Below are 14409 nucleotides of genomic sequence, written 5' to 3'. Positions count from 1 at the left end.
TCCTGAGGCAACCTCTCATTCTCTGCCCGCAACTGAGCTACTATTTCCCTCAATTCCTGCAATTCTTTCTCCATAATTTTGACAGCAATAACTTACTAACAAGATTAAGTAGACCCACAATGAAAATCTGAATCCACCGGATGTACGCTGCTGTCTTGCTGGACTAACAAAAAAAAAAAAATATATATATATATGAGAAAAAAAAAAACAACCACCGATACTCGCGCCCTTGCCGAACACAGAGACCCTGCCGACTATGCCAGAATGTAGCGTAGCTATGGAGGAGTAAATGGCACTATGAATACTAAACAAGAATTTATTTAATGCTGACTACGCCACCCCTTTCAAGTGAGGGGAACTAAACACTGACACACAGGTTCGTTACCATGGAGGGCAGAGACATGGGCATCGTAATACAAAACGTTTATTAAGTTCACAATAATCAGATAAGACACTTTAAAATGGCCAGACTAAGATATAACTCAATGGGTTAAACAACTACAACTCAGTACACCACATACATGACTAGAATGACTAAGGCTTAACTGTAGCAGGGTAGGCCAGCTGTAGAGTGATTATTCTTGACCCACGCGCGCACACACACACACACACACACACGAGTCAAGTCACCTTTATTTATATAGCGCTTTAAACAAAATACATTGCGTCAAAGCAACTGAACAACATTCAAGAAAACAGTGTGTCAATAATGCAAAATGATAGTTAAAGGCAGTTCATCATTGAATTCAGTGATGTCATCTCTGTTCAGTTAAATAGTGTCTGTGCATTTATTTGCAATCAAGTCAATGATATCACTGTAGATGAAGTGACCCCAACTAAGCAAGCCAGAGGCGACAGCGCAAGGAACCGAAACTCCATCGGTGACAGAATGGAGAAAAAACCTTGGGAGAAACCAGGCTCAGTTGAGGGGCCAGTTCTCCTCTGACCAGACGAAACCAGTAGTTCAATTCCAGGCTGCAGCAGAGTCATATTGTGCAGAAGTATCATCTGTTTCCTGTGGTCTTGTCCTGGTGGTCCTCTGAGACAAAGTCTTTACAGGGGATCTGTATCAGTGAGTGATTACACATTCCAATCCACACTTTGTGCTCCAAACGCCACCACCAGGGTACAATAACTAGCCTCCCTGCTCAGAAGCCTAAAACACAAGAGAAAACAATTAATTAAATACACCAAACAAAGTTATACCAGAGCCTGATTGGAGACATATGGCACTCTTAAATTACAAATAAACAAGACTCAGATGAAAGTCAGTTGTCACTTAATAAATGAAAAAAAATACACAAACAGAGAGTTTATAAAAGTACACGACAAAATAAGCTAAATCAAACAGCAAGAAACAAATCAATAAAGAAACCATACAATAAACAAAACAATACACAAACATTATGAAGGAAAGGAAGAAGGAAAATTTAATTATTTTGTGGGTCAGATTAATTAAGGTGGTGGCCAGTTTTGGTACTTGGGCCTTGTGTTTGACACTGTTGTAGACTGATGAGAACACTAGGTTTCCTTGGAAACTCAGATGCGGTGTGATTTTACAGGAGGGAGGTTGTTATAAAACTCTTGTGCTATAAATGTGTGCTCTCTGCTTCTTGAGGCAGCCTTTTTTTCACCGTAGAAAGAAAGGTAAGAACATGGATGGAGAGACTTTGATGTGCTGTGTTGTATTTAAAATAATCCAATCATCAAGCTTTTAACATTCAATTCTTTGACAGAGATGCATACACCTAACTGCAGGCTGAAGTTAACTTCACTTCCTTGTTTTAAGCAGGGAAGCTCCAGAATTGTGTAAATGGAAATCCGAATCAACATCAGTCAAACTGAAATCTGGGAAAAGCCTTTTCTCTGTTATGAGTTTAGTAACAGGTCTTGTCAGAAGTTTGTCTATCCTTTGGAAACTCGAATATTACTCTACATCCTTTTGAGTGTCTCTTCAATTGTCACAATCATAGGAAACCTGCTTGTGATCATAACAGTCATTCATTTCAAGCAGCTTCACACAGCAACTAACTACCTCATCCTATCTCTGGCCGTGGCCGATCTGCTTGTAGGAGGAGTTGTGATGCCTCCCAGCATGCTGCGCTCCATCGAGACGTGCTGGTATCTGGGAGATTTATTCTGTAAAATACACAGCAGTCTTGATGTAACATTGAGTACCGCATCAATTTTAAACCTCTGTATTATTTCTTTAGACAGATATTATGCCATATGTCACCCCTTTCAATATCATAGTAAAATGACATCACTGGCCACACTAGTTATGATTATTATCTGCTGGAGTGTTTCAGCTGCTCTGGGGTTTGGCATGATCTTCATGGAGCTTAATATTCTTGGTGTTGAGGATTTTTACTATGAGAACATTAAATGTGATGGCGGATGTACACTGTTTCAGAGTAAAGCTGGAGCTACTATATTCTCACTTATCTGTTTTTATGGTCCTGCTTTTGTGATGCTCTGTGTGTACCTCAAGATCTTACATGCAGCTCAACGGCAGGTTCAGGCCATCCAGAGCGTGAATTCTGAATTTAAAAAAGAGGGAAAAGCCACTAAGACTTTAGCCATCGTCATTGGGGTGTTTCTGACCTTCTGGATACCTTTTTTCCTTTGCAATCTTATTGATCCATTCATTGGTTACTCTGTACCACCACTGCTGTTTGATTTATTTTATTGGGTTGGATATTATAATTCCACCTGTAATCCCTTAGTCTATGCCTTCTTTTACAGCTGGTTCAGACATGCTTTCAGAATCATTCTATCCAAAGCAATATTTCAGACAAATTCTTCAAGAACAATACTGTTGTAACAATGAAACTAATTATTATTATTGTTATTTTTATGTCTTATTTTCTGTTTGGAACATATTCCAGTGTATCTATTTCATTGTATTTTGTGTTCCATTTCTTAACTAAACCTTCATATTAGTGCAAAATAAATCATTGAAGGAAAATATTTTAAGAATCTTGTATGTGGTATACATGCCTATATGTGCTGTATGTCCTTCAGGGCACTACTGAGTTTACCAGTGTTGATCTTTGCCCCTCTCATGGATCCATATTAATTCAATTTTAATAAAGTGTATGAAAACTGCACAGTCAATACTAGCATTTCTATCCTCTCAACAAACATTCTTTCAGTGTAAACCTACAACATACATGCAGACAAGATACAATTATTTTAACCTAAGATATAATTCTGTGCGTCTGTACTTTTTATTTCCATCTTTAAATTCAACATGAATTGCTGAGGCCATTCAGGGCTTTATAAGTAATAAGCAATATTTTAAAATCTATACGATGTTTGATAGGGAGCCAGTGCAGTGTGGACAGGACCGGGCTAATATGGTCATACTTCCTGGTTCTAGTAAAAACTCTTGCTGCTGCATTTTGGACTAGCTGTAGTTTGTTTACTAAGTGTGCAGAACAACCACCCAATAAAGCATTACAATAGTCTAACCTTGAAGTCATAAATGCATGGATTAACATTTCTGCATTTGTCATTGAGAGCATAGGCCGTAATTTAGATATATTTTTGAGATGGTAAAATGCAGTTTTTCAAATTCTAGAAACGTGGCTTTCTAAGGAAAGATTGCAATCAAGTAGCACACCTAGGTTCCTAACTGATGACGAAGAATTGACAGAGCAACCATCAAGTCTTAGACAGTGTTCTAGGTTATTACAAGCAGAGTTTTTAGGCCCTATAATTAACACCTCTGTTTTTTTATGAATTTAGCAGTAAGAAATTACTCGTCATCCAATTTTTTATATCGACTATGCATTCCATTAGTTTTTCAAATTGGTGTGTTTCACCGGGCTGCGAGGAAATATAGAGCTGAGTATCATCAGCATAACAGTGAAAGCTAACACCATGTTTTCTGATGATATCTCCCAAGGGTGACATATAAAGCGTGAAGAGTAGCGGCCCTAGTACTGAGCCTTGAGGTACTCCATACTGCACTTGTGATCGATATGATACATCTTCATTCACTGCTACGAACTGATGGCGGTCATATAAGTACGATTTAAACCATGCTAATGCACTTCCACTGATGCCAACAAAGTGTTCAAGTCTATGCAAAAGAATGATGTGGTCAATTGTGTCAAACGCAGCACTAAGATCCAATAAAACTAATAGAGAGATACACCCACGATCAGATGATAAGAGCAGATCATTTGTAACTCTAAGGAGAGCAGTCTCAGTACTATGATACGGTCTAAATCCTGACTGGAAATCCTCACATATACCATTTTTCTCTAAGAAGGAATATAATTGTGAGGATACCACCTTTTCTAGTATCTTGGACAGAAAAGGGAGATTCGAGATAATTAACAAGTTCTTTGGGGTCAAGTTGTGTTTTTTTTATGAGAGGCTTAATAACAGCCAGTTTGAAGGTTTTGGGGACATATCCTAATGACAATGAGGAATTAATAATAAAGTTTACACAATTCTTCCTCTCCTATAGTAGAGAATGAGTGGAACTGTTCCTCAGGGGGTCTATAGTGCACTGTCTGATGTGATACTGTAGCTGACGGCTGAATGGTTGCAATTTAATCTCTAATAGTATCGATTTTAGAAGTAAAGTAGTTCATAAAGTCATTACTGTTGTGGTGTTGGGAAATGTCAACACTTGTTGAGGCTTTTTTTCCGTTAATTTAGCCCTGTATTGAATAAATACCTGGGGTTATGTTTGTTTTCTTCTATAAGAGAAGAAAAGTAATCAGATCTAGCAGTTTTTAATGCTTTTCTGTAGGATATGCTACTTTCCCGCCAAGCAATACGAAATACCTCTAGTTTTGTTTTCCTCCAGCTGCGCTCCATTTTTCGGGCTGCTCTCTTTAGGGTGTGAGTATGCTCATTATACCATGGTGTCAAACTGTTTTCCTTAACCTTCCTTAAGCGTAAAGGAGCAACTGTATTTAAAGTGCTAGAAAAGAGAGAGTCCATAGTTTCTGTTACATCATCAAGTTGTTCTGAGGTTTTGGATATGCTAAGGAATTTGGATTCATCAGGAAGATAACTTAAAAAGCAGTCTTTTGTGGTAGAAGTGATGGTTCTTCGATACTTGTAACAAGAAGTAGAATTTACCATTTTGGCTATATGAAGTTTGCACAGAACTAAATAATGATCTGAGATATCATCACTTGGCTGAATAATTTCAACACTATCAACATCAATTCCATGTGACAGTATTAAATCTAGAGTATGATTTCGACAATGAGTAGGTCCTGAAACATGTTGTCTAACATTAATAGAGTTCAGAATGTCTATAAATGCTGATCCCAATGCATCTTTTTCATTATCGACACCGATATTAAAATCACCAACTATTAAAACTTTATCTGCAGCCAGAACTAACTCGGATGTAAAATCACCAAACTCTTTAATAAAGTCTGTATGGTGCCCTGGTGGCCTGTATACAGTAGCCAGTACAAACATAACAGGGGATTTATCATTAACATTGGTTTCTCTGGATAATGTTATATGAAGCACCATTACTTCAAATGAGTTATACTTGAAGCCTGCCCTCTGAGAAATCCTGAAAACGTTGTTATAAATTGAAGCAATTCCTCCCCCTTTGCGTTTTAGACGCGGCTCATGTTTATAACAGTAATCTTGGGGGGTGGACTCATTTAAAATAATGTAATCATCAGGTTTTAGCCAAGTTTCTGTTAAACAGAGCACATCTATATTATGATCAGTTATCATATTATTTACAAAAAGTGTTTTCGTAGAAATGGATCTGATATTCAATAAGCCAAGCTTTATCATTTGTTTATCCATATTGCATTTGTTTTTTATTTGTTGAACCTCAATTAAATTGTTAGCCTTAACTTGGTTTGGACGTTTTTTGTATTTTCTAGTTCGGGGAACAGACACAGTCTCTATAGTGTGATATCTAAGTGAAAGAGTCTCTATGTGCTGAGAATTAACTGACCTCTGTGACGGGAGGCAGCTAGCAGACGGTCGGTTTAGCCAGTCTGTCTGCTTTCTGACCTGGGCCCCAGTTAGTCAAGTATAAACACTAAGACTATTTGCCATATTTCTAGAGAGAAGAGTGGCGCCACCCCAGGAGGGATGAAGACCATCTCTTTTAAACAGGTCAGGTCTGCCCCAAAAGCTCGTCCAATTGTCTATGAAACCTATGTTATTCTGTGGACACCACTTAGACATCCAGCCATTGAGTGATGAAAATCTGCTATGCATCTCGTCACCACGGTAAGCAGGGAGGGGACCAGAGCATATTACAGTGTCTGATATCGTGCTTGCAAGTTCACACACATCTTTAAAGTTATTTTTAGTGATCTCCGACTGGCGAAGTCGAACATCATTAGCGCCGGCATTAATAACAATCTTACTGTATTTACGTTTAGCATTAGCCAGCACTTTTAAATTTGCCAAGATGTCAGGCGCTCTGGCTCCCGGTAAACATTTGACTATGGTGGCTGGTGTCTCTATATTCACATTCCGTACAATAGAATCACCAATAACTAGAGCACTTTCATCAGGTTTCTCAGTGGGTGCATCACTGAGTGGGGAGAACCTGTTTAATGTTTTGAGCGGAACAGAAGAGCGGTGTTTTGTCCCACGACTACGCTGCCTCACCGTCACCCAGTTGCCCTGCTGCTCTGTTGCCGGAACCGGACAATGTACAGGAATCCCTGAGCTAGACGCATCCAAAGCCGTATCTAGAGCCCTAACATTCTTACTGTCCTGAATTAAAGTTTGGATGCATGTCTCTAATTCTGAAATCTTCTTTGTCAGCCTAACTATTTCCCTGCATTTATCACATGTGAATCCCTCATCAGCGACAGAGATAGATAAACTGTACATGTGGCAAGAGGTGCAAATAACGATAGCAGGCGAAGCCATAACTAACTGTGCTTGATGAAATATTCTTACTGCGGTTGTTTGATGAACTTGTGAAAAACTGCAGCGTGAGAGAGGAGAGGAGAGGAGAAAAGAAAACGCTAATGACAAGCTAACGAGTGCTTACGCTTTGCAGGTGTACTGCACTCACGGAAAAGTGAACGATCAAAGTTAATCTGATAAGATTGATCGATAATATCAGCATATATATATATATATATATATATATATATATATATATATATATATATATATATATATTTTTTTTTTTTTACATTTTTCATTACATATATTGCACAACGCCAATGTAACTGACTTTGTCATGAGTTGCTTGTAAATGACAAAATGTTTGAGATGACCAATCAAATTAAAGTGGGTGGGCTTTACTGCTCCAGCTTGAATTTGGGTTGATCTTTTGACATATAACAGCTGTACCATTAAAAAAATCGTATAAGTTCCAACAGCTTAAAACGTTCTCCTCATTATAAACAAAGCATTTTGTGACAAGTGTGGTGGGGCCGAGAGCCGTGGGAACGGGAGGAAGGAGGGACGTGCTGCCGAAGATCCCTCGCCTCTGAATCCACGGTGCCATCTAGCAGTGGGCTGGAGTGAGTTGCCAGGGATGGACGAGCTTGCTGCCGGCCGCCCGCATCCATGAGGGAAGTATATAAAAGAGGAGCGACAGCAGTGAGGGATGAGAGAGGACCAGGCCTGGGCTTTATTTTGTGTTTTGCTTTTGTTTGTGTGCAACAGTCGTCCGCGAGGGGCTGTTGCGCTGTTTTGTGTTTATTTTGGTTATCAAAGTTTGATTTGATTGTCCGCAGGTTCCCGCCTCCTTCTTCCCGTGGACATGAATTTTGTAATGGTGTCACGCATTTATTTAATCAAGCTCTACTGAAGGATTTCTGGCATCACACCACTGGCCCTGCCCACTGGCATTCAGTCTCATAATGGCTATATTTACACCATTGATCATCAAATATGGCCCACGAGATCCTCTTTCCTGCAGAGTTTATTTCTAATCCTAATCAAACACAATCAAAGTCTTCAGGATCATTACAAAATTACAGGTATTGGCCTCCAGGACAAGATTTGAGGAACCCTGACCTACACTATTCACCTGCAGAGTTACACAAAATCGAAGCACAATGATAATAATGTTCTTCCACAAAATTTGTAAAATTTAACACATTTGGGACCTCTGTATTTATAAAAACAAATAAGCCTGCACTGGCCTTTTACAGGCCCACTTAGGGCTAGCCTAAGGGCCCCCATCAGGCTGTCAGTGCAGGGCTTCTGAGATGTTACTCACTGGATAAACACTGTCCCATTAGTGATGGCCCTGTACGGGCAGCCCTCACTTAGTCCACACTATTAATCCACAACAGGTGTGCCCAACCTGGTCCTGATCAAACACAACCAAACCAATTAATTAGGATCTGAAGGAGCACTTGATAATTACAGACAGGTTTGTTTAATCAGGGTTGGAACTGAACTCTGTAGGAAGGTAGATCTCCAGGAACATGATGCAGTCCGATCTATAACAATACATCTGTTTCACTTTAAACCAGCGGCCAAGAAAGCAGCAGTGTCTCTACTTCTTCCGCAAACTGAGAAGAGCCAGAGCCCCGCCCCCATCATGTGCACCTTCTACAGAGGCACTATTGAGAGCATCCTGACTAGCTGCATCACTGTGTGGTATGGCGTCTGCAATGTGTCCTGCCGGAAGACTCTTCAATGCATAGTGAGAGCAGCTGAGAAAAGTGTTGGTGTCTCTCTCCCCTCCCACCACGACATTTATTGTACCTGTCTCACCCGTAAAGCCCTCTGCATCGCAGGTGATCCCACACACCTATCAAACAGCTTGTGCAGTCTGCAGCCATCAGGGAGGAGACTGCGGAATCTACAGGCCAGGACCAGCAGACTGAAGGACAGCTTCATTCATCAGGCTGTCAGGAAGCTAAACTCCCTCCCGACCTTGCCCCCCCCCCCCCCCTTTTTTTTTCCCAATGCACCACTGAACTCTGAACCTCAGCCCCCACCACCAGCTCCCACAAACACTCTGGGACCTGCACCAGACACTTTGTAAAGCATTGGTCTGCTCACTACCTCATTTAGCATTGACAGTTTAAACAGACTAAATAAGCTATTTTGCACTATAATAATTATTTCTGCACTGTTTACTTCACTGGTTTGCACTCTAGCTCCCTTGTGCTGCTTTACTTATCTTTCTTTTTTACATGACCTATTTGTATATTTGTATAGTTGTACTTTATATTTTATTATCTTTATTTAATGTTCTACTGTTAGTGTTATCTGTATGCACCAAAGGTCTGAGAGTAATGCAATTTAAATTCTCTGTATGTATGTACTATAAATGTGGAAGAATTGCCATTAAAGCAGACTTGACTTGATTACAAAATCACTGGCAGGTGAGTTTGATCAGGGTTGGAGCTAAACCCTGCAGCACATTGGCCTCCAGAACAAGATTTGAGTAACCCTGACTTAAAGGTACAATTTTTAAGATATTTGCAAGGTAAAATAGCCAAAACCCACTAGGGTAGTGTTGTATATTTTGTCCAGCTGATTACTAACAATATTGTAACGATAAAAACTCCATAATCATTGGGAAGAAGGAGGCGGGAACCGGTGGACAATCAACTGACATTTTAATAATAAAAATAAACACAAAACAGCACAACAGCCCCTCGCTGATGACTGTTGCGCACAAATAAAATGCAAACACAAAATAAAGTCCAGGCCTGGTCCTCTCTCGTCCGTCACTGTCGTCGCTCCGGTTTTATATCCCTCCATCTCCTCCGTGGAACTCGAGACTGGTGGGTCGAGCAGGTGTCGCTCATTTCCCAATCACTCCACCGGCCTCGCTCCGTTTCCCACGTCTCTCAGCCCCAAGGTCTGAGATTTAAGAGAGATTTTAGACTTAAGGTCTAAGTCGTAACCATTAGAATTAAAACAAAAAAAAAAAAAATTCAGTATGTGTGCAATGACTCAAGAATATAAGAAATTTGTTTATTTCATTTTTTTATAAAAAAAAAAAAAAACCTTTTCCATGATATTCAAATATTTTGAGATACACCTGTATAGGTAGCGAAATTCTATTTAAAATGCAATATGCAAAATGGCAATGCAATAATCAAAATGGCAATGTATTTCTGTATGTAAGTCTACATTTTCCATTACTCATACATGCAAAGTTTGGTGCAAAAGGAAAATTGAACTAACAGGACACTTAGGATGGCATTTTCATCATGACACCATGGGATATTTGTAGCAAAATTCAGTGCAGCTTGGAAAATGATTTTTGAGCTGACCACATCCACCCTCCGTCAATCAAGGTGGGGATTGGTGGAAGCATCTTATGTTTCGATCGTTCGACATACATAAACATTTAAATACAGAAATACATTGCCATTTTGAATTTTGCGTTGCCATTCTTCATTTTGGATTTTAAATTGAATTTCACTACCTATATGGTTTCAATAGCTGGCTACTGCTGCTTGCTATTGCTATCTGTCTCTTACACATGGCTTTACTTATACAAACCTAAAACATTCTAGCATCCCTTAAGGTAAGGAAGAAAACTGCCCACAAAAATCTAATTAACAGGCTCCTATCTGGCCCACACTGCGCCATCATTGGATTAATCTGGGAAGTCCCATAATATGGGCTGCTCACAGAGAGCCTGCTGTGAGCCCAAAGCTGTGGGCCTCACTTGTGAAAGCCCGCACTGGGCCTGTTTAGGTTTGGTGTGGGTTGGCCCTAGCCCACTCAGCCCGCAAAAAGCCTGCATGGGCAACACAAGGGGTGCTGTAAATCAGTTTAGCACATTTAAAGACTCTTATTTAACACTGATAATTTGTTGATATGAGTTAGAATGTATTTTTGTTTATATGTAAAATGCCTAAATGACAAATAGCACTCTTTTAATGAGCAGACTCTGACAACAGCAGGGTCAGTTAATTTTTATTTAAGTATTTGCCCCTTGTTGTTCATCAAAATCAAATGTTTATTTATTTTTTTAAATGTAGCTTCAGGGCCCTGTTGTCTTTGTTGCATTTTCTTTTTATATTATATATATATAATGATATATCTGCTATTTTAGGAAGATTAGGTTGCTTTGGAAACTCTGATGTGTTGTGATTTGACAGGAGGGAGGTTGTAATGAAACTCTTGTGCTATAAATATGTGCTCTCTGCTCCATGAGAAGGAAAGGTAAGAACATAGATGAGAGTCTGTGACTGGAGCATTATGCAAAATAAGATTTCAGTTCAGATTTATTTCCTGTTTGTTCGATTTAAGTGTTGCATTTAAAATCTATTAAGGTTTTATGCAATTCATTCATAGAAATGCATAAATGTAGCTGCTTGAATTGACTTCACTCCATTGTTTCAAACGGAAGCTCCAGTTAATTGTGTAAATGGACGTCCAAGTCAGCATCAGCCAAAATGGAATCTGGGAAAAGCATTTTCTCTGTTATGAGTTTAGTAACAGGTCTTGTCAGAAGTTTGTCTATCCTTTGGAAACCCGGATATTACTCTACATCCTTTTCAGTGTCTCTTCAATTGTCACAATCATAGGAAACCTGCTTGTGATCATAACAGTCATTCATTTCAAGCAGCTTCACACAGCAACTAACTACCTCATCCTATCTCTGGCCGTGGCCGATCTGCTTGTAGGAGGAGTTGTGATGCCTCCCAGCATGCTGCGCTCCATCGAGACGTGCTGGTATCTGGGAGATTTGTTCTGTAAAATACACAGCAGTCTTGATGTAACATTGTGCACCACATCAATTTTAAACCTCTGTATCATTTCTTTAGACAGATATTATGCTATATGTCACCCCTTTCAATATCACAGTAAAATGACTTCACTCACCACACTAGTTATGATTATTATCTGCTGGACTGTTTCAGCTGCTCTGGGGTTTGGCATGATCTTCTTGGAACTTAATATTCTTGGAATTGAGGATTTTTATTATGAAAATGTTCAATGTGATGGAGGCTGTTTAATTTTGCATAGCAGAGAGGCAGCTTCTGTAATGTCAATGATCTGTTTTTATGGTCCTGCTTTTGTGATGCTCTGTGTGTACCTCAAGATCTTACACACAGCTCAACGGCAGGTTCAGGCCATCCAGAGCGTGAATTCTGAATTTAAAAAAGAGGGGAAAGCCACTAAGACATTAGCCATCGTCATGGGGGTGTTTTTGACCTTCTGGATTCCTTTTTTTATATGCAATCTTATTGATCCATTCATTGGTTACTCTGTACCACCACTGCTGTTTGATTTGTTCCTGTGGGTTGGATATTATAATTCCACCTGTAATCCCATAGTGTACGCCTTCTTTTACAGCTGGTTCAGACATGCTTTCAGAGTCATTCTATCCAAAGCAATATTTCAGACAAATTCGTCACGAATTATACTGTTGTAATGATGACATAGATTATATGCAAATGTGTTTCTTGACGTCTTATTTTATGATTGGTATATATTGCAGTGTATCTATTTTACTGCATATTGTATGTCATTTCTTAACTAAACCTTCATATTAGTGCAAAAGAAATCTGTGGTTTTAGAATCCTGTGTGTGCTATATATGTTGTATGTCATTCCATCCTTATGATTACACCAGTGTTGATATTTGCCCCTCTCATTTACCCTTGTGAATTAAATTCTAATAAAGTTAATCTCTGTAACAACTGCAGTCTATGCTGGAAAATATTTTCTTTACACTAACACACTTTCAGTGTAAACCTTCAAAGCACATGCAGAGAAGATAAAAAAAAAAGAATTAAACTCTTAAGTTATAATGCTATATTATCCTTTCATAATATATTTTTATTATTTTTTTTATTAGTCTTTTTTTTAGTTTATGACAATATGGGAAGACGTGGCCTAGTGGTTAGAGAGTTTAATTCCTAACCCTAGGGTGAGTGAGTGTGACTGAGGTGCCCTTGAGCAAGGCACTGAACCCGCAACTGCCCCACGGGCGCCGCGGCATAAATGGCTGACCACTGTGTGTGTTCACTGCTGTGTGTGTGCACTTTGGATGGGTGAAATGCAGAGCACGAATTCTGAGTATGGGTCACCATACTTGGCTGTATGTCACGTCACTTTCAATATAGATTCAACATGGCTGATGAAAATGCTGAAGCACCAAGTACATCTACCTCTATATCTTTTATTCCAGGAGATCCAGGCAGGCAGACTATTCATGAACACCATGCTTAACAAGGTGTATTTCTACATTCTACAGGCCCCTCACTAATCTGACACCTATAGAAAACTCTGCTATTGAGCTTAAGGGTTTAATCGCTGTGTTAGACAATTGAAATTCTTTAAACTTGTTTCTTTTTTCAGGGGCGTGTCCAGAATTTTAGAATTGGAGTGGCAAGAGAGGACAGAGCAGAATGAGGGGTGGCAGCTAGGCTTGCATGTAAAACCATTTATAGCGGTTATGAGGGATAAGCTAGCTAGTTTATTGAAAATATAATTAACTGTAACAATCACCAATCACGTAATTTATTTAGATTCTACTTCTATGCATCAAGATAAGAATATAAAGGTGGGGATTGGTGGAAGCATCTTATGTTTCCATCATTTGACATACATAAACATTTAAATACAGAAATACATTGCCATTTTGAATTTCAAAAGAAAGCCTTGGCACCCCTGCTGCCACCCCAGTTGGCAGCATCGAATTAAAGGTTATGGCCAATTTGAAAATTTACGAGTGCGAATCTTTCATGATTCGTGATCCCGCTCCGAACTTATGAACTGATTCAAATGATTTGCGATCCCCAAACTGACTCAAATGATTCGCGAAGCTGCTACGAACTCCCATACTGATTCAAATGATTCGTGATGCCGCTCCGAACTCCCGAACTGATTCAAATGATTTGCGATCCCCAAACTGACTCAAATGATTCGCGAACCCGCTTTTAACTCCCGAACTGACTCAAATGATTCGTGAACCCGCTACGTACTGCCGAACTGATTCAAATGATTCGCGATCCCGCTCCGAACTCCCGAACTGACTCAAATGATTCGCGATCCCGCTCCGAACTCCCAAACTGACTCAAATGAATCGCGATCCCCATAACTGACTCAAATGATTCGCGATCCTGCTCCGAACTCCCAAACTGACTCAAATGATTCGCGATCCCGCTACGAACTCTCGAATTGACATGACTCGTGATCCCCCTCCGAACTCTCAAACTGACTCAAATGATTCGCGATCCCCATAACTCACTCAAATGATTCGCGATCCCGCTACGAACTCCCGAACTGATTCAAATGATTCGAAATCCCCAAACTGACTCAAATGATTCGCGAATCCGCTTTGAACTTCCAAATTGACTCAAATGATTCGCGAACCCGCTCTGAACTCCCGAACTGATTCAAATGATTTGCGATCCCCAAACTGACTCAAATGATTCGCGAACCCGCTTTGAACTCCCGAACTGACTCAAATGATTCGCGATCCCACTACGAACTCCGGAACTGA

At 39.7% G+C, this 14409-nt stretch overlaps 2 protein-coding genes across 2 annotated transcripts; both read left to right on the top strand.

The window, feature by feature from the left end:
* Positions 1-1810: 1810 nt before the first annotated feature.
* Positions 1811-2824, top strand: LOC127938528 (trace amine-associated receptor 1-like). The gene has a single exon (XM_052535195.1). It carries the CDS (start codon positions 1814-1816, stop codon positions 2822-2824), a length of 1011 nt encoding a protein of 336 aa, XP_052391155.1. The 5' UTR covers positions 1811-1813.
* An 8496-nt stretch (positions 2825-11320) lies between these two features.
* Positions 11321-12334, top strand: LOC127938531 (trace amine-associated receptor 1-like). The gene has a single exon (XM_052535197.1). The coding sequence runs from the start codon at positions 11324-11326 to the stop codon at positions 12332-12334; it is 1011 nt and encodes a 336-aa protein (XP_052391157.1). The 5' UTR covers positions 11321-11323.
* Positions 12335-14409: the final 2075 nt, after the last annotated feature.

This window comes from Carassius gibelio, chromosome A20 (genome assembly GCF_023724105.1).
Source record: "Carassius gibelio isolate Cgi1373 ecotype wild population from Czech Republic chromosome A20, carGib1.2-hapl.c, whole genome shotgun sequence".
Taxonomy (NCBI): domain Eukaryota; kingdom Metazoa; phylum Chordata; class Actinopteri; order Cypriniformes; family Cyprinidae; genus Carassius; species Carassius gibelio.
The sequence above is the reverse complement of the archived record's forward strand: the minus strand, read 5'-3'. Positions and strand labels throughout refer to the sequence as shown.

What these genes read in the sequence shown, in the direction of transcription:
- LOC127938528 (XM_052535195.1), top strand. Translation starts at nt 1,814, where the DNA reads ATGGAAATCCGAATCAACATCAGTCAAACTGAAATCTGGGAAAAGCCT.
- LOC127938531 (XM_052535197.1), top strand. Translation starts at nt 11,324, where the DNA reads ATGGACGTCCAAGTCAGCATCAGCCAAAATGGAATCTGGGAAAAGCAT.